General features: G+C 37.4%; 1 protein-coding gene across 1 annotated transcript; it reads right to left on the bottom strand.

Annotated features, from left to right (window-relative positions):
* Positions 1-330: 330 nt before the first annotated feature.
* Positions 331-2392, bottom strand: mplkip (M-phase specific PLK1 interacting protein). Its single transcript, XM_083524935.1, has 2 exons — positions 1462-2392; positions 331-681 (listed from the first exon to the last, which is right to left on the bottom strand). Exons 1-2 carry the CDS (start codon positions 1810-1812, stop codon positions 478-480), a joined length of 555 nt encoding a protein of 184 aa, XP_083381061.1. The 5' UTR covers positions 1813-2392; the 3' UTR covers positions 331-477.
* Between the last annotated feature and the right edge of the window lie 16667 nt (positions 2393-19059).

Below are 19059 nucleotides of genomic sequence, written 5' to 3'. Positions count from 1 at the left end.
CCTAGAAAAGTTTGTGCTGGTTGAGTTGGTTAACAGCATGGGGTCCGAGGTAGATCAGACCTCTGGATGTTCCTTACACACAGCGACACGTCCATCAGACTCCAGCTAATCATCCAGGAGAATCGTTACCTCGTTAATAACTATCCCGGATCATTCCCTCATGAGGAAGCTCGGATATGATTCAGTTTGTACTGTGTGTGGTGTAAACAATACAATGGGGATCTAACAGATCTGGTGTATTGTAACGTGTCAGAATGTGTGTATGCGCTGGTCCGGATTCTAATTAGCATGTACCAAAAATACAACAGGATCTAGATTTCCAGGAGATATAAAAGACAGTAAATGTTGGAAGTGTAATTGATGCTGGCGTGTCCATCTTTTTTTTTTTTTTTTGTTGTCCAAACTACGAGCCGTGTTTGGCCAAAACTCTTCCAAAAAAAAAAAAAAAAAAAAAAAGGAGGAAAGAAAAACTTAGTTTTAAGCGTTTGGGGTTTTGTTGTAGTACCTCCCTGTCCTGCCTGTGTGTGTGGCCTGCTGGAAGCTGCATTTGGACCGGGTCTGGGTCACTGAAACGGGCTGGAGGTTTGCCCATGGGTCCTGAAGCATGGACGCTTTGTAATATCTATCCGTATCGTTCGAGCTTCTCTCCCTGCCGTATGGCGTCGACGTCCACGAGGAACCCTTTAGGAGACAATTTACATCGCTTGAATCTTTTCATGTAATAAATAAACAAATAAATACATAAATAAAAAGGATTCTGCGTGAGTTGTACAAATTATAGGGTTGTGAACAAAAAATCGAATTGTTTTTAACGATAATTAGACGATATTTTGCTGAGTGTGTTATGAACAACCGTGAACAGCGAGACTACTTTATATTCTTTCAATTCTTACATTTAATTGGTCAATAAGAATAACAAGACCTTTTGGCCAAGCAAATGAATTCAATATTTTATAATATAAAATGTATTAATAGCTGAATTCTGGAGAGAAAAAAAATGCCCTGTGTGTGATAATTAATTATATGAAATGTTATAAAATGTACACATTTTCTGGCATATGTTGAATTTTGTGATCATTTAAAAGCATTTATATAAAACGGAATTTAAAAAAACGCACTAAATCTAAACTACTAGACTTCATCACGTGACGCACGCGTCGGTGTGTGTTGTTTTGGGTTGTGCGATAATGTCGTTACAACAACAATTACGATATTATTGTAGACGGTACATACCGTACACACTAATAAGTGTATGTTTGATATCGAAAAAAGGGGAAATTGTACTGATCTGTACTTCTTTAGTGTCGTGAATTGTATGAATACTTTTACAAGAGCATCACTTCTACATCCTACAGAATTCAAATCAAAACAGTGAAAATAATCACTGTGAAATGTTTAGAGTTTGGTGCCCTGTTTCTCCGAGAATGATTAAAAAGCCTGGTTCAGGCTCCGGGTCTCTACCTGATATCCGCTGTGCGCTCCGGGACTCTGATAAGGCGAGTGTCTGTAATTAGGACTACCGTTCGATCCGCCCGGTGTTTGTCCCGCGGATTTACGGTTATATATCCCTCCACCACCACCACCTCCTCCTCCTCCTCCTCTATTACCACTAAACTCTCTGGGCGGTGTGTGTGTTCCAGGAGAGCCGCCATACGACCCGAATCTGGGTCCATACGGCCCGTTTTGGAAAGCCCAGGGCGGCGAGGGAAACCTGCATCCCCCTGTCCTATCCAAAGCGGGCGATGGCGTCCGGAATCCTCCGCCTCTCTGACCGCCTGATGGATGCTGGGATCGGAAATGTGGTCGCTGCATTGTGTCTGATGAAATTGCTTTAAAACGGATTTAATCACACAAAAAAGCTCAACGAGTCTAATAAAGAAACACGCCGTTTTAGGACCGAAAACAAACTGCGCTGACCCGGAACAGGAAACAATAACAATTAGCTGGATGTTCTGTGATGCTAAATGCTATTACAGCGCGTATATATCTTTTCTAAAACTGTATCGAATCAAATTCAACAGTTAATTCCCATAAAATGCATTTAGACAATAGATAAAGAAAAATTAAAAAATAAAAAAATTTTCCCCACTGTATTCCTACACTTCCGGGTTTGTCGCGAATGATACTGTACTACAATACAGTACAACAACAAAAAGTGTCCGTCCTAAACATAAACCAAGAGTAAAATCAGTTCCGCAGCCCAACCGCGTTCTAAACGTTCTTATTTTCTGCGCTCCTCAGTCGATCCAAATGGCTCCAAATGGTATTTGTAAATTTCTAGAACATCTCCACGCCGTCTTTCCATAAGAACACGTCCTGCACAGACCACATTCCCGGCGTAAAGGCAAAAACTCCCCACATCTCACCTGCACATCTTTTAAAAAAAAAAAAAAAAAAATGACACCGAGGAAACCGCACGGCATTGTGGGTAGCGGAAGTCTGGCTTTATATTAATGTACCAAATTAATCTATTAACATATTTCTTTACAAAAGAGTAAAGTGTATATTAAAACATATTTACATTAACATTTATTTATAAGCTAAATTAATTTTACAGTAACAAGTATATTTGTTTGCAGTCTTAAGAAAAGAGGCACCAAACTGTACATTTCTTTTTTTTTTTTTTAGATAAAATGTAAAAGAATAAATACAGAATAAATAAATAAAATTATAGACTACTGTACTTGTGTGTTGCACCTTCTCAGAGTAAGTTTTAGTCTAAAATGTAAATACAAATAAATTAAATAATACTTTTTTTTATTTCTATCTGTAGCCAGTAAAATAAACATGTAGCAACAGATAACAGGTAAATATAGAGATTATGTATTATTACTAATTGGTTTCTACGCTGCAAATAAATCAGGCATGAGTCCTCAAGGGTATTAAGAGTATATTTAGAAAATCAAACTAAATATAATTCTTTATGTAGTTAAAAGATTATGGTTTAAGGATACTGAAAGCCCTTTTTCACACTATACTACACACAGTACATATACAGTATGTAAAACTCAAAACTTTTTTACTTCTTCATCGGCTCAGGTTTCTGTCATTTGTGAGTTTCCTCCATGTTCCCTAGTTTCTTCCAATCTCCCCAAAACAGCTGTAGGAGGAAAAACGATTCAAAATTGTTTGTGGTCCTATGAATGTTTAAAACGTGCAGCAGCAGTTAACAGGTACAGATACAAGTAAGTTTGACAACATCTCTCTATGAGAAAACCTCACAAACGACCAAATAACTTTATCTCCAAAAGTGGGGAAATTAATAGTTTATTATTATTTATTTAATGTCCTCAATAAATCAATCATTGGGAAAAGTTTCAGCAGTTAAGAAAATTAAACCCCACACACAATTTCGGTAGCACCTCGAAAAATTCTTTGTTGGAAGAAAGTTAACAGGCCCATTATCACCTCCAGACAGGAAGAGGAACGCCACAGACCTGGGCTCTTATTCTCACCTCAACCTATTCACACCTTTGTGCTTTAATCAGACACTGAATTCTGTCCATGCTACGGGATTTAAATTTGCAAAAATATTTTACTGGATTTTATCAAAATGATTAACAAGAAAAATGTGTTGCAAAAATACAATAAAAATAAATTCCTAATGCAATACCACATACTCGCCACTAGGAACCACTGTTGTTCACGTTTTAAAATATTTGATTATTTTCAGTGAGTTTAGTTAAAATAGTCAATAACTGGTTTTCTTTAAATGTATATTTAGGGCATTTGTCAAACCCCCTTAACCAGAGCGACTTACGTTTTTCTCATTAATATAATTTATATAATTGTGCAGTGGAGTGGTTAAAGGCCTTGTTCATGGGCCCATGAATTTGATCTTGAACTCATGAGCTTCATCCCAAGTTCAATTCTTTAACCACTAAGCTACCACCATCTTTGCTTTAATACCCCAAAAAACATCTAATCAAATCTTGCTCTACCTTTAAACAAACAATAATCACATATAAATAATGTCCTTAGCATGAATGCTAGTTAACAGCATTGATCTTGTGTAGTTTTTTCTCATTTAAAAGCGAAATATGGCAGAAAGTAACCTTCATTTGCTCGTCTATTCCCCTCCACTCTTCTGGGCAGATGTTCTACTAGATTTTGGAGTGTGTTTGTGGACATTTGTGTTCATCAGCTATAAGGGTGTTAGTAAAGTCAGGTATTGATGTAGGTGAGAAGCTGAGGAGGACTGGGGTGCAGTCAGTGTTCATATTCATCCCAAAGGTGTTCAGTAGTGTTGAGATCAGCGCTCTATAACAGGAGATCTTCCTCTCCACATGATGTAAACCAGATCTTTATGGATTGCTTTTTGAATTAGTTGAAACAAAGGTTTTGGTCTCATGATAATTGCATCAGAAATCATTTAGTGTTTTGACTCATTAATATTGTTCTTTTAACAGATCGGCATGTTAAGAATAACATTCGAGTCACATAAACTGATTAAGTAAAGAGTCTTGTGACAAAAATGACAATTTCAGTCTGGGATAAACTCCAGTACATTTAAAAGCAAATACTTTTGTACTTTTACTCAAATGAGTGTGTTTAAGGGGACACTTTTACTTTTACTGGAGTCACATTTTACAGAATGTATCTCTACTTTAACTCAACTACATGGTTTCTGTTCTTCGTCCACCACTAAAAATAAAAACCTCTGAGGACCCCTGAATGATTTGTATTTTGCAGCTTATAAACCCCATCATAAAAAATGCTTTAACTGTATATCAATATAAGCATCTTCTCTCTCTCTCTCTCTCTCTCTCTCTCTCTCTCTCTCTCTCTCTCTCTCTCTCTCTCTCTCTCTCTCTCTCTCTCTCTCTCTCAAGTGACCCAATTCAATTTTGTTCTTATTCATATGAAGGTCAGCTTCTCTCCCATCACTGTACTCAATAAAAGAGAATGACCATGAACCATGACCATGACCAGTGCCACAAATGCACAAATACCCCAAAACAAAGCACTGACACAATTCAGCTCAGATTTGTGCTTTGTCATGGCTTCCTTGTAGATGTGACACAGGGGTTTATGGGACAGAAAAGAAGGTGTAAGATATTACGGGCTGATTGTCTAAACAATGGACAGCACAGACAAGCTTTACCATCTCATCAGTGTTCCAGGCAGTGACCTCTTTCCTGTTTCTCTTGGTTTCCAGTCGAACAGGGTTTGCCAAACACAAGAAAGACACCTAATACTCCAACAGAACTTAACACTGGTCATCAGAATGCTCCCAGTTGGGTTGAAATCTGGTCATCTGAAGGTCACGCCATATGATTTACACCAAATGTTCCACCCCTTTGCAACCCTACTCACGTTCCATCGTGAATTTGACAAAAATAAATCACTTATTTATTATCAATTTGTACGTAAACGGACAAACAACCGGAGTGACCTACAAAGTTCATGATGCAGACTAACAGAAACTACAGCGAGCGAATGTGGTCAATGTTAGAGGTTTAACGTTACACTATTTTACAGGGTTGTGAGGATCAGCTGCCATGTTGGTGTGACTTTATAAACCAAACTCAGGTTTAAGAGCACCTTCCTCACGTCCTTGTAGAAATTCCATGTTGTTTATCTTTTTAGTTATGATTATAAATTCTGAGGTTTATTTGAATGGAGGGTAAACTGAGAAAACTGGAGATGTGAATATGACCAGGAGTCAATTTTTCTGTAATTTCTGTCTTTTTTCATTTTTCTGTAATTTCTGTCTTTTTTCATAACATCTAATGGCCTTTCGCTTTTTATCCGTTTCTTGCGTTTTGCTATTTACTGCATTGTTTTATTCACTTATTTTTAATACAACACAAACATCAAATGAACCTGAGCCAGTGTCCCATCCGTAAAACAATTTGTGTGTGTGTGTGTGTGTGTGTGTGTGTGTGTGTGCACAGAGAACTGGGTAGAGTCTGGGCACAGTCATGCTCTAATAAATAATCAGATCTTGTGACCAGGCTTTATGCGTCGTTGCTCTCATGCTATTCACACTCAGCACTGTGTTTCACACGTTTTCCTTTTGGGCAGATTGAAGTGAGATTCACTGATTCCTTGTTGCAAACACACTTTTATTGATTTCTTAAATTAGAACATGTATAACTGATATTTCATAATATGATCAAGTATTGTTTAAGCAACATTCTTGGAAAGAGTCTTCAGTGTCTGCAGGAACATGAACACTGTCCAGAAAGACCGGCCAATATATGACTATTTATCAGTACCGGGTCGTGCACTTCACTCCTCGGCTAACAGTAATGTTTTACCTGAACCAGTCCACCTCTTAATACTATCATTATAAATCCACATCTATAGAAATCAACAATATTAGAGAGAAACGCAGTAGAACAATGCGCCGCATCACACACAGGAATCTTATACATTGAGAATGAACGTCATCACTAAAGCAAGAAACCCAATGAACACAATTCAACACGTCTCCTTTCACTGGAGCCACAGCAGCACCTCCCGCATACGTTATCTCTAGCAGATATTAACCTTAAATGCATTTTTGTGCACTTTTTCCCTGCATTTTTGTTTTCCTGGGGGTTTGAAATGATGGCAAATTGTGTGTTTTTGTGCAGGAAAGAAAAAGCAAAAGAGATTCAAGATTTTTATTTGTCACAAACACAATTAAATACAGAATTCACTTGCAGTAAAATGAAAACCCGACCGGCCGCTCAGATATTGTGCATGAATTCAAGGTCAATAATTATAAAAATATAAAATTATATGATGAAAAAAGAGAAGAGAAGATACGAGAAAATGTATAACATAATGATGTATATCATTATATTATATTGGTATTTAAAAAATAGTGCAAATATTTTACATATGCAAAAAAAGAAGTACAAAGTAAACAGTAGCAACGATTACGACAATAAAAGGCGCCGAAGAATGAACAGTTCATTAAAAAGCTTAACAACTGTTTTGAACAGTTTTGCCAACTTTTCCTCACGATGTCCAGGTTTTTTGGAAAAGTCCATCTTGCAAATGACAGAGTATCTGTGACCAAATCAGTTTCTTCATTCTTCATTGTGGAATGAAAAAAAAAAACAGCAAATAAATCCACATGAATATATTAAAATTTATATATTAAACTTGTACAGTTTGTAGCAGATGCGGTTTGCGAGCTCTGACTAGTGGCTCTCTGACCATATAATCAAATGACGTGAAAATGCAGACGTGTTTGGACGCTAGAGGGCCTCAGAGACAGCAAGTCGAAATCTGATTGGTTAAAGCAGCAGTCTGAAATGTTTCCAGTTCTTTATCCAAATCTGATTGGATAAAAGCTCAAACTGAAACTGTGCTTCAAGACACAGCACATCAGAGAGAAATGTGATGAAACAGAGAGAATACATTATTTGGAATAATTTAATTCATATTTGTGGACTGGAATAAATTAAAAGGTAAGTCAGTTATTCTGAGAGAAGGTCTTGCTGTGTTCTGTTTATAGAACCAATAACAGGAACTTGTTCTGCAGATGCTCTTCAGCATTAAATTGAACCGTAAATGTATAACATACAACTCCTCATTCTTCGGCCCATAAACAAATGTAATTGCTGAGAATCCCTGTTGTATAAGTGTAATAAAACACTCCAGGGAAATAACGAATATAATTACCTTCATGGTGGAAAAAGTGACTCTGCTCCATCACACCACTCCATCATTAATTATTTTCCTATAGCAGAACCCCCCCCACCACCCCACCCCCAACTGTTTTATTCCTTACTTAACTCTTAATGCTTGTGTAATTACTCAGTAATTATATCATCAAGGACACCGAAGGCTGTGCGCCGAACCTTTCAAGCTGTGTGGAGAAAACTGATTAAGGAAACGTCGCACTCATTTCCCTTAATACTCCAAAGGTGTGTATTTCATCTCCATATGTCTGGCACAGCGCAAACACATCTGTTCGGGGATCAGACACAGGAATGTCATAATCTCATTATAAGGAAATATTCGTCTTAATCGGACAGATGCCGATGACGATCCAGCCGTGGAGCTCAGGACCTCTTCCTCAGACGGTTCCCTGACGGACAGAAAGCGAGTTGATGGATGTAGCTATTATGCAAAACAACTCACGAACATGTGAAGCAAACGTGAGACAGCTCGAGATTTAGGACCTTTCAAGGTGCTAAATATTTCTCCTCCACGCATCATTTAGCCAAACCGAGGAGGAAGTCGAACGCTCCCACTTCAGCCGAGGTTGAACTACAGCTCTATTGCGAATTCAATTGGGGAGACTTACAGCATTTTTTTTCCAAGGTGGAAAAGCAAAACAGAGAAATGACCCTGTGATCCAAATGACCTTAAAGATGAGTCGGTTCAATGCTTCAACTCGGGAAAACAGTACAATATGTCATAACATGAACATCCATATTTGATCTGCCTTATCAATGAACTTTCCTGAAGTCTCCTGTTTTATATACAATATTGCCAAATGTTTGCAGACACCTGGTCATACGTGCGGTATGTGCCGTTTGAGCATCGCATTTCACACTTAGTCCCTCTTATAATTCCCTCACTCTTCTGGGAAGATGTTCCACTAGATTTTGGAGTGTGCCTTTAGACATTTTTTTTTGCCCATGAAGTCAGTTACTAATGTAGGTGAGAAGGTGAGAAGACCTGTGGTGCAGTCAGCGTTCACATTTATCCCAAGGGTGTTCAGTGGGGTTGAGATCAGCGCTCTATAGCTAAAGGTCTTCCTCTCCAAACCATGTAACTCAGATCTTCATGATTTGCTTAATGGTTTGTGTTTCCAAGTTCAACTGAAGGAAAGCACTATTCCAATAAAAAATATGCCTGACTTTAATTAAATAAAAAATGCATCATAACATGTATAAACAATATAATAACTCGTACACAATAACATATCATAGCTGCTGTAATAGAAAATGAATCTTCTGACCAATCAGAATCCAGAATTCAGTAGCTGAATAATCATTACCTTTTTGTTTTGTAAATGTCGTAATAACATTTAGCTAATAGAAAGATAAAGACGTCATAACCTCTTCAAATTCAAACAAATAGAAATAAATGCGTATGCTAGACAAATGGTTCTATCCATTTACTCGGACACATCTTTTGTCTTTTGAGCATTGAGGGAACAAATCCTCAACATTACATGAAATTTTAAGAAATCCCCAAAATAATTACTGAGCACAAAAAGGACCAACAAGCATTTTTTTGTTCTTATTATTGCTGTCATTCTTCATATAATTGTTGTACATAATAACTCAGTGGTATTGCCTAATATTTCATCTCTTTTGTGCCCGTCAACCAACAGCAGCTCATGTTTTAGTTAATCACATGCTGATGTCAAGAAAACAAAGGACGCTGTGTTTTTACATGCAGAAAACCCTGTGGGTTTGTAATTGTTTTTTTATTGCTCGTGAGTAAGTCGGCCGCTTTTGTACGGTGCATACGGACGAATGATTAATGCGTTGGTGCACTAAAACATGGAAAGGCCTTTCCAAAAATAAACCTCGTTCTTGCTTAAAACGGAGGAAAAGCAGTTTTTCGTAACCCTTTGTGTTCTCAGAAAGCACCAGGTGGCCAGAACTACACACACACACACACACACACACACACACCAGTAACTATAGCCAGAGTCTGGTTCCTATTCTAGTTCCTATTAAAGCTGATTAATCATTCAAATTAAACATCTGAAACAAGGAGGTGTTATAGTGAACCACATATGAAGTTTCAGTAAAAGCTTTACTAAATCCATACCATTTAAATGTACATACTGAGCAGGTATGGGGTTAAGGGCCTTGCTCAGGGGCCCAGCAGTGACAGATAGGTGTGGTTGGGATTTAAACTCATGACCCTTGGACCCAAAGTCTAATGCCTTAAACACTTAGCTACCACCTCCAACCTTTACAAGTTAGTGATGAGTTCACGAACGAATCGTTCATTTTGACTCAGAAGAACGAGTCATTTAGAAAAGTGATCCGTTCAAGCATCGCAAAATCTCTGTAGGTTATGTACAGTTAACAGAATCCAGTAGTTTATCTCATGCTCAATAGAGCAGTTGTTTTGGGACGAATCTTGACATTACTGTTAAAATAATTATGTGAGTCATGTGACAAAAGAACAAACGACACGGACCGGAAGATATGAGAAGTGAAGCTACTCATTCCAGAGCGATGTAGGAAAGTGCTTTGAGTGTTTCTCAATAAATAAATCTGAAGATGATCATAATTTGTCCTTAGCTGCATTGTCATTTGATGGGTTCTCCTTTTGAGTCTGGTTCCTCTCAAGGTTTCTTCCTCATTACATCTAAGGGAGTTTTTCCTTGCCACAGTCGCCACGGCTGCTCATCAGGGATAAATACACATCATTCACCTTGACTGTTGATTTCTGTAAAGCTGCTTTGAGACAATGTCTGTTGTGAAAAGCGCTTTAGAAATAAACTCGACTTGAGTTGACGTGTTGTTGGATCTGCTTATTGATATTGAAACAATTAATATTGTTTTTAAACAAAGGAACGGAATTAACTAATTGACTCTAAAAAAAGATTTATTGATCGACGATTTTCTAAGAGCCGAGTCACTAAAATAATCCGATCTTCCCATCACTATTACAAGTTTTATGTACATCTGGGGGAGTAAAAGTGGCATCCACTAGACCACATAGCAGGTCCATATTTCACTAAATGTTTAGTGAAATGATTCACAGAACAGTTGAAAATCCTAAAAAGTTCCACTGTTATATTTATTGATGCCTTAAGCTTTGTAAAAACTATACCGGGCCTCGTCTTTTATGGTTTTTGAGAGACATATGCATACATATGAACAACTTTTTTCTTCAAAAATCCTTTTTTAGAATGAATACTTTATCTTACACACTCTTGTCTTCCGAACAGTTCGTTTCTCAGTGTCCTGGGCGTAATCTTCATGTCGTATTAGACAGGGTAGAGATTACGTCTGCTGGGTTTATCCTGTACGTACGCGTTCACCTTCCTCATTACCCGCTCCGACAGGCTGAGGCTGTTTCTGTTGGACGGAAATTAGAGGGGTTTTGTCGAGTGCATGACAGAAACACGCCTCTTGTGGAAGTTTGTATTCACCCACACCCTGTTTACCTTGGACATGTCTTGTAGGAGTTATCTGACAGACGAACGGGGCGTCCACTTTTTCTGCATCGGTACTGACATGACCGTGCTAAAAGGGGCATGAGAAGCATACCAAAAATTGAATATTACCCATAATGCTTTGCACAAATGGACACAACTTATAAATGATGGATAATTAGCAATACTGCTGGTAAGAGATTGCATTTGTAACAGTTATTATAGATTAATACGTTTGTGAAATGTTTGCTGATACATGAGTTAAATCAGGGTGAAAAAATGACATGAAAAATAGGCAAATTAGAGACAGAAGTCTAAGAAATGTAAAGCAAATGTAAATTATTATACTTCTCATTTACACTGTAGTCAAAATGACAAAATTTTTAGTAGAGTGTAACCAAAGATTTGTATATAAACACTCATAAATAACTAACTTAATAACTATATATATATATATATATATATATATATATATATATATATATATATATATATATATATATATATATATAAATATATATAAATATATATATATATAAAATTGTATAATATAATCAGTTATTTTGCATTTTAAACATTATGTGGTAAATTATGATATATTATAATAATAAAATAATATCACTACTACTACTAACAATAATAGCAATATTTACAATGTAGTACCTGAAAATCTTTTGTACTTGAGTTAATTTTTCATTTCTATGAAGTCGTATTTCAACACATCTAATAAGTATAAATTCAGTCATTTTTTATTATTTATTTATTTATTAGTAATTATTTAAATCGTATACAATTGTGGAGTTTTATTTAAGAAAAGACTGAAACCTTTAATTTATCAATTAATTTGTAATGACATGTAATGACTGGATTTTTATTTTTATTAGATAATTGAGGAGATTGAAGCTTCATTTTCAACCATGACAACTCTTTTACCACATGTCCTTAACAGATAAGATATGAACCTAGCCTGCTTATTAGATCTGAGATTCCAGTGGAAGCGGTATCTCAGCTTGCTAGTATGCTGGTGGTAGCGCAGTGTTAGCATACTTATCTTCGCTACTGGGGAAGTGGTTGATCAGTGGATATGACACTGCGTTCTTCATCAGAAGGTCATGAAATCACAGCACCACTAAGCTCCTACCTCAGGGGTCTTGAACAGGGCCCTTAACCCTTAACTTCTCAGTTGTATAAATGACATAAATGAAAATGGCTCTGAATTAGCGCAGGTGCCAAATGCCATAATTGTAAATAATTTATTATGATCGGTGTTGCAGATGAGATTAACATTGCTATAGCAACAAGAAGGTTGTTTTCCTTCACAATATCCTTAAAGTCTGAGAATTTGAGTTGATTAACAGTGGCTGCAGACAGTCAGCACTCAAAGTGGGATGTTACGCAGCATATACACATTCTTTGATGTTACACTGCAAATACTTTTCAAGAATTCGTCCTCAGTTTTGTTTTTACAAGCATGTGGCGCCTTCTAACTTGCAATCACTCTCTGCTGTTCTTCATTTCCCACTCATTCCTGTGTAGACCGTTTGAACGAAGGAATTCTCAAAAGAAACAGGCAGAAATCTAATCTCCTCTTGTTTATTACCGACTGCATAAAAAGAGCTCTGAAGAACAGATGATGAGATGGAAGGTCGATCAGCACACCAGCAGGGAGCAGAACATCCCCAAAGCATCCACTTTTCCAATTTTCCTTCATGTGCTGCGACAGTTTGATTCGGCCTGACCGAGAGTGCAACCTGACCTCATGAAGAACTCACGGTGATCGTAATAAGTGATGGCAGTTTTATTGGCTGTTCTACACACAAAGCCCTTGGAGATGCTTCAACATGTTGTCCTCAACCGTTTGCAACTTTTCCAAAATGTTATATATTTTTTTTGTTTTCTCCTGCAGCAGTAGTAAGGTCATTTTGGGCTGATAAACATTCCAGCTGTACTGATGCAAGAGTAAGAACAGGTGTCAAACAAATGGCAGGTGAAGAAAAGTAGCCGGAGAAAGAAAACCAGAGGAAGAAAAATTGCAAATGGCTTGAATAAATTGAATGTTTGAGTTATAAGAACGTCAATCATATATTTGTCTAGTTATACGAATCAAATCCAGTAATGAGACAACTGACTTTTCCAGCCATATGTAATTCTTCCTCAAACTTTCACCACAAACTTGGAGACATGTTCCAGCATGACAATGCCCCTGTACACAAAGTCAGGTCCATGAAGACGGTTTAGACGGGTTGGAGTGGAAAATCAATAAGATTGAGGTCAGAGCTCTATAGCAGGCCACTGAACACCTTTGGGATGAATTGGAATTGTACCCCAGGCCTCCTCACCTCACCTACATCAGTACCTGACTTTACTAACACCCTTGTGTCTGGATGAGCACAAATCTCCACAAGCACACATTAGCAAAATCTAGGATTAGCAATGTTGGATGGGATGTTAAAAAAGCACATAGCAACCTTATCGTTAACAGTCCACATACTTTGTCCTTCTTGTTCTTTCAGCTGCTTCCATTAGGGGTCGCCACAGCGGATCATCCGTCTCCATACCCCCCTGTCCTCTACATCTGCCACTTTCAAACCAACTACCTGCATGTTTTCCCTCACCACATCCATAAACCTCCTTTCCACTTTTCCTCCTTCCTGGTGGCTCCATCAACAGCATTCTCCTAATGATACACCGCATGTCCCTCTTCTGCACATGTCCAAACCATCTCAATCATGCCTCCCTCAACTTGTCTTTAAAACATCCTAAATGCGCTGTCCCTCTAATAATATGTCCTTATAGTGCATAATTGTTTGCAACCATTGTGAACCAGGGTGAACAACTTCAAGTTCCAAAATGTTTTGCTTCCTCGAGTCACCTGGTAAAAGCTTTTTATAGTTATAGTAATAGTATAGTAGTCTAGTAGTATAGTAATAGTATAGTAATTTATTAATCGTTATAAAATACATTTACACTACATTATTTAACTATGATTTAACTGTAAACGATCATTGTCATAGTCATTGATAAGCTGCACTTTCTCCGGACACTGTGCTTTTCAGTGTTCCCAAATCGGCCACATTGTTTATATAAAACCTCTATAAATACACACAATCAAGTGCTTCCATGCGAGGCCACACACAAATCTATAGACTCATCCACACACAAACACAAAAACAGCAATTAAAGAAAGAATTTCGAGCACAACAATAAGATCTGGGCCCGCTCAGACTGTTCCAGCTCTAATTGACCGAGTCGTGACGGCCCGATTCTGCCACATCTCCACTATGTGAGCTCTGGTCAGAGTGTGTAAACCCGGATGTTCCCCAAATGCGGCTCCTTTGTTCCTATATTCAATGGCTAAGTGTACACTTTTTTATATCTCAAAACAAAACAAGCAAACAAGAAGCAAAAGCAGAAGCAGAAGCAAGGCTAAACTGACATGAAAGTGATGTGGCACAGGCGAGAACATAGTCCTGTTATGGATCTTCAGACCTCAGATCTTCCACAGGATCTGCTTCTCTTCAGTCCTCACCGTGATCCTGCCAATGTAAACCATAAAGGAAGTGATGGGAATGAAGGGGTAAATAAGAGTCATCTGAGTTAAAGTGCTTCCATTTTGGGAGCTTCGCTTTCAAAGAAAGATCAATGAATCGGACTCCAAGAACAAAGAGCACGTGCTGAGTCGAGGATAGAGTAGTTTAACAGACAGGTATCACCACAGGAAGTCCTGAATACCTGAATATGGGTTCTTTTTTATTCAGCTTGAACTCTGTGGACTCATGGAGTGGCACATTGTAAAAAAAACAATGACATGAATATCTTGTTAAAATAGAGATTGTATTACAGACAAGGGTTTGGATGCAAATGCAGGGTTATTGATGAAGAAATCTAAAAGCATGTCCAATTCTTTACGTCTTGTCAGAACAAACGGTGTCAAAAAACAGGAGGAAAGATGGATGTCTTACTCAAGAACCAAACAAGAACAGAACCAGGTCAGGCGATCCTTAAAAGGTACAAATGGAGTTAATGATATCTATAACAGGAATCAATAACAAGTCAATATAAAAAGTAAACTTGGTATTGTCACCCATTCAATAGCAAATACTTTGGAGTTAGTTTGTGAGTCCAGGGTTTCTGTTGGTTTCACCAAGTCGACTTTAAGACCTTTTTACGACCATTAATAATGGTGCTAATTAAATTTAGTTTTCCAGCCATTTTTCAAATGATTGCTAATATGTGACGGGTGCACTCACTTCTGTTGGATTGTTGGAAAATGTTTGCTGTAAGGAAATTGGTTGTTTAATCTTATTGGATAGAGTCTCCGGTGTAATTGGAAAACCTTAAGATTATGTGCTTTATGATTTCGTAGTAATAAATTGTATTGTTTGACTTATTAGTTAAACTTGTGAGGAAACTACTGTTTGTAGCGACATGATGTCTGGGGGCCATAAACCTGTTTCACAAACTTTTTACCGAATGAAAGGTAACTTTATAATTTGACTGTAAAGAAAAATGTAATTTCAATCTTTATTGAATCAAAAAATGTGTTTCTGTGTTGCCAAATGAATGTGGTACAAGAGAAATAAAACACTTTGGAAGATGCTGAAAAAAAAACAGCTTTAGGGTGGTAATGCTTGTAATCCCATAAACCCTATATATCCGGTGATAACATGTCTTGCGAATGTGATTTGTGCTACAATTTCATTTCTTTTAGCAAAAAGTACAGCTACTGGATAGGTTATTACACAAGTGTCAGTATTTTAGTGTCCCTATGTTGCAATTTTCTGGCTTATTTCTTAAAACTTTGATACCAAAAATAATATTCAGTCCAACCATAACTTCAAACATACCTCTACAATAAGCATCACTTCACCTCCAGCTGTTTCCCAGAGCAACTTTCTACTTTCTGCTCAAATTAGGAACCCACAGTAAATCTAATGAGAACTTTCTAAATGTAGCGGAACCCATATACAATATTACAGCCGTGTTCTTATATTATACCAGAGCTCTGCCTGTCCCGTGATGGTTATAATGTCAAGTTTTCCTTTTTAGCATTTCTAGGGATGAGGGCTTTTGGACAACACGAATAGTCTTTGTAGAGAAACCACATGGAAACGTATCCGAGCTGCCGTACCTGCACTGTTGAACCAGAGAAGTCGGGACGAGAGCCAGAGACGGAGAGAGATTTATAGATCTGGCCATGAAGCCATGGGAACTGCATTTGTTCTTGTCCTCGCCTCGCAGGTGTGGGATCTGTGAGGGGGGAGAAATGAGGCAAGGATAAGAACATCCAGCATTAACACAACAAAAATGGTTCAAATGTCCAATATAAAGAAACACACACAAAAAAAAAAGCTTGTTGAACTTGAGTAATGTAGCTGAGTCTGAGGAACTGTTAGATGCTTGAAAATGTGCTTTAATTTGCTTTATGTTGGTATGAAATGTTTTGTTTTTGTTCAGCAGCCCTGCTTTATTTTTCAGTACAGACCACGCCCACTTTCAGTTGAAATCCAAGTAGCATTAATGTAACAACTCTGTGCACGAAAATTAAAGCTGAGAGCAAAAAAAAAAAAAAAAAAAAAAAAAAAGCTAAACCTGGATCATGTTTCTACACAATTTCTTGAAGAAGAAGACATTTTCAGGCTTCATATTCCTTCATAATTCATCCATGTCCGGATGAAAGCGAGTAACTCAGCGAGACTCAGAGCTGAATCTCTTCCTGTATGGGTTTATTTTCTTCCTTCCTTCACGTTCTCTGTGGAGAGGATTCGGTTTTCCAAGACTCTGGGTTTGGCTTTAGACGGGAAAGAAAAATCCCCCTCTCACATCCTTATATCCTGTCAGCTCTGACTTTTCAATCATGACCACTTCACTGGCACAGGCGGCGTTCATTATTTTATTAAAAGGTCGATGGTTCTTGTGGTAGCAAAGTGTCTGATACACTCTGGTCATGGCTGGTTTGTGTTACTCAAACGCCCAGGGCATATATACAAAAATAAAAATTAAAAAAACTATTTTTTTTTTCTTTCAAATTATCGACATTTCCTTTCTGAAACATGGATGAAATAAATAAAAACAATGATTCCAGCTGGTATTAGTAGGAGCAATAACTCAGCAGGAATATAGAGTGTGTGTGTGTGTGTGTGTGTGTGTGTGTGTGTGTGTGTGTGTGTGCAAGATGTTCAGCAGATGTTTTGGAGTATGACAAGCCCTCAAACGTTGTCCAACTGCCTTTGGTAAAGCTGCAGACGTCTTGGATCAGATGCTTGTATGTCATATTCCAGACACACACACACACACACACACACACACACACACACACACACACACACACACACACACACACACACACACTTTATTCCATTGTAGGATCAGTGGATGTTTTCCGTTCTCCCCCGGTGCTTGGCCCGCACACTGCAGATTTAATGACCTCTCTTATTCAGAAAAATGACCTGTTTTTATTTCAGCAGTTATGATGAATGAAAAACATTTGTCACTTTATACTTTACATCCGAAGCCAGTATTGTTCAATAAGTGCGGTATGAAACACGACGGGGGGTGTGCTGTTGGAGGAAAACAATTAACATGATGTTATATAATGCAATGTGATCAAGAGTTGAAAAACAAGATAGTAAGAGGTTTTTCTTTTTGTTTCTTTTTCTGCACCTGAGAAAGCGCAAAGTGGTCTCTTTTTTTTTCTTGTGTTGGAAAAATGTAGCTTTACATCTGACTGTTACAAAGAACTGACACTGGAGACGCCTTTCATAAATCGTAATTCCATGAACGACTGCTCAAAGTTGATTGCAAGCATTTTATTTTTTACATTTATTTTTGTCAAGGAATTATAATCGAACTTGTTCATTAATAATTGAACTTATATATAGTAGTAAATATACATCTTTTTCAGCTGATATTTATATAAGTAAATTTCTCTCATCTTCCAAATTATGGATCCAAAACGTCAACGTGGCACATACAGATGGGGTCCAAATGTCTGAAAGCGATGTATATAATTTTTGATTCGCGTGTTAAATGCAAAATACTTTATTTTAAAAATGATATTATCAGGAACAACATGAGTGTTTAAGGCATTGGACTCTGGATTGGAAGGTCACAAATTAAAATCCCACCATCACCAGCTCCCAATGTGGGGCCCTTTAGCAAGGCCCTTATCTTTCAACTGCTCAGTTGTACATCGCTCTGGATAAGGGCCTCTACTAAATGCCGGAAATGTAAATGTGAATGTTGAGCATGAACACAAGAAGTTTGCACAAAAACTTCTGACCTTCACTGTTTTATAAATGGATCTTTATAAAAGTGTATGGTTTTGTGAAGAACCTTTAACATCCATGTGACCAAGCTTTTTCTCACTCAATAAACTCAAATGGTGACTACACCATTGATCATGCCATTTATGATCATATAAAGCAGCTGGAATGAATTGGAACTAAAATGCTTGTATGACAGTTTAATCAGTGCACATGTGACTTTGTTTTTAATTTTTCAGGAAAAAGTTCTCTGGGCGCCATAGAAGGAAAATGTTTGTTGTATAATATTGCTGTACACTGAACATTTTCATTATTTGTTCAATGTCCTTAAAATTCTGTTAAAATAAAATCATATATTTGGTAAAAACATTTATAATGCAATCTCAAAAATGTGGACTACACTGTCAGCCCGGTCTCACGGCATTTCGTGATGTAGTCACACGTCTATTGATTCATGTTCATAAACACGAATTTCCCTCTTTATTTCGTGTCACAGAAGATGAATTTCTCTATAATGCATTTAATAGAAAGCATTTTTGGTGCCACGGCCAAATTTTTCTTTCTGCCACTGGATACCACAGACACTGTATTGTTTTTTATTTCTCGCTTGTTATTGATTTTTTTCATCTTCATTCACTATTACTCAACATTTAAGCAGGAGTTTTTTTTATCCTTGTTTTTATTGCTTTATATTCGGTAAACTAATTGAAATACATTAGC

This window comes from Silurus aristotelis (genome assembly GCF_946808225.1).
Source record: "Silurus aristotelis genome assembly, chromosome: 22".
Classification (NCBI taxonomy): domain Eukaryota; kingdom Metazoa; phylum Chordata; class Actinopteri; order Siluriformes; family Siluridae; genus Silurus; species Silurus aristotelis.
This window is presented reverse-complemented; position numbering and strand designations above follow the sequence as displayed.

What these genes read in the sequence shown, in the direction of transcription:
- mplkip (XM_083524935.1), bottom strand. Translation starts at nt 1,812, where the DNA reads ATGCAGCGACCACATTTCCGATCCCAGCATCCATCAGGCGGTCAGAGA. An exon ending in GAGCGCACAGCGGATATCAG is followed by an intron (nt 682 to 1,461) that starts GTAGAGACCCGG and finishes TGTCTCCTAAAG; the next exon opens with GGTTCCTCGTGGACGTCGAC.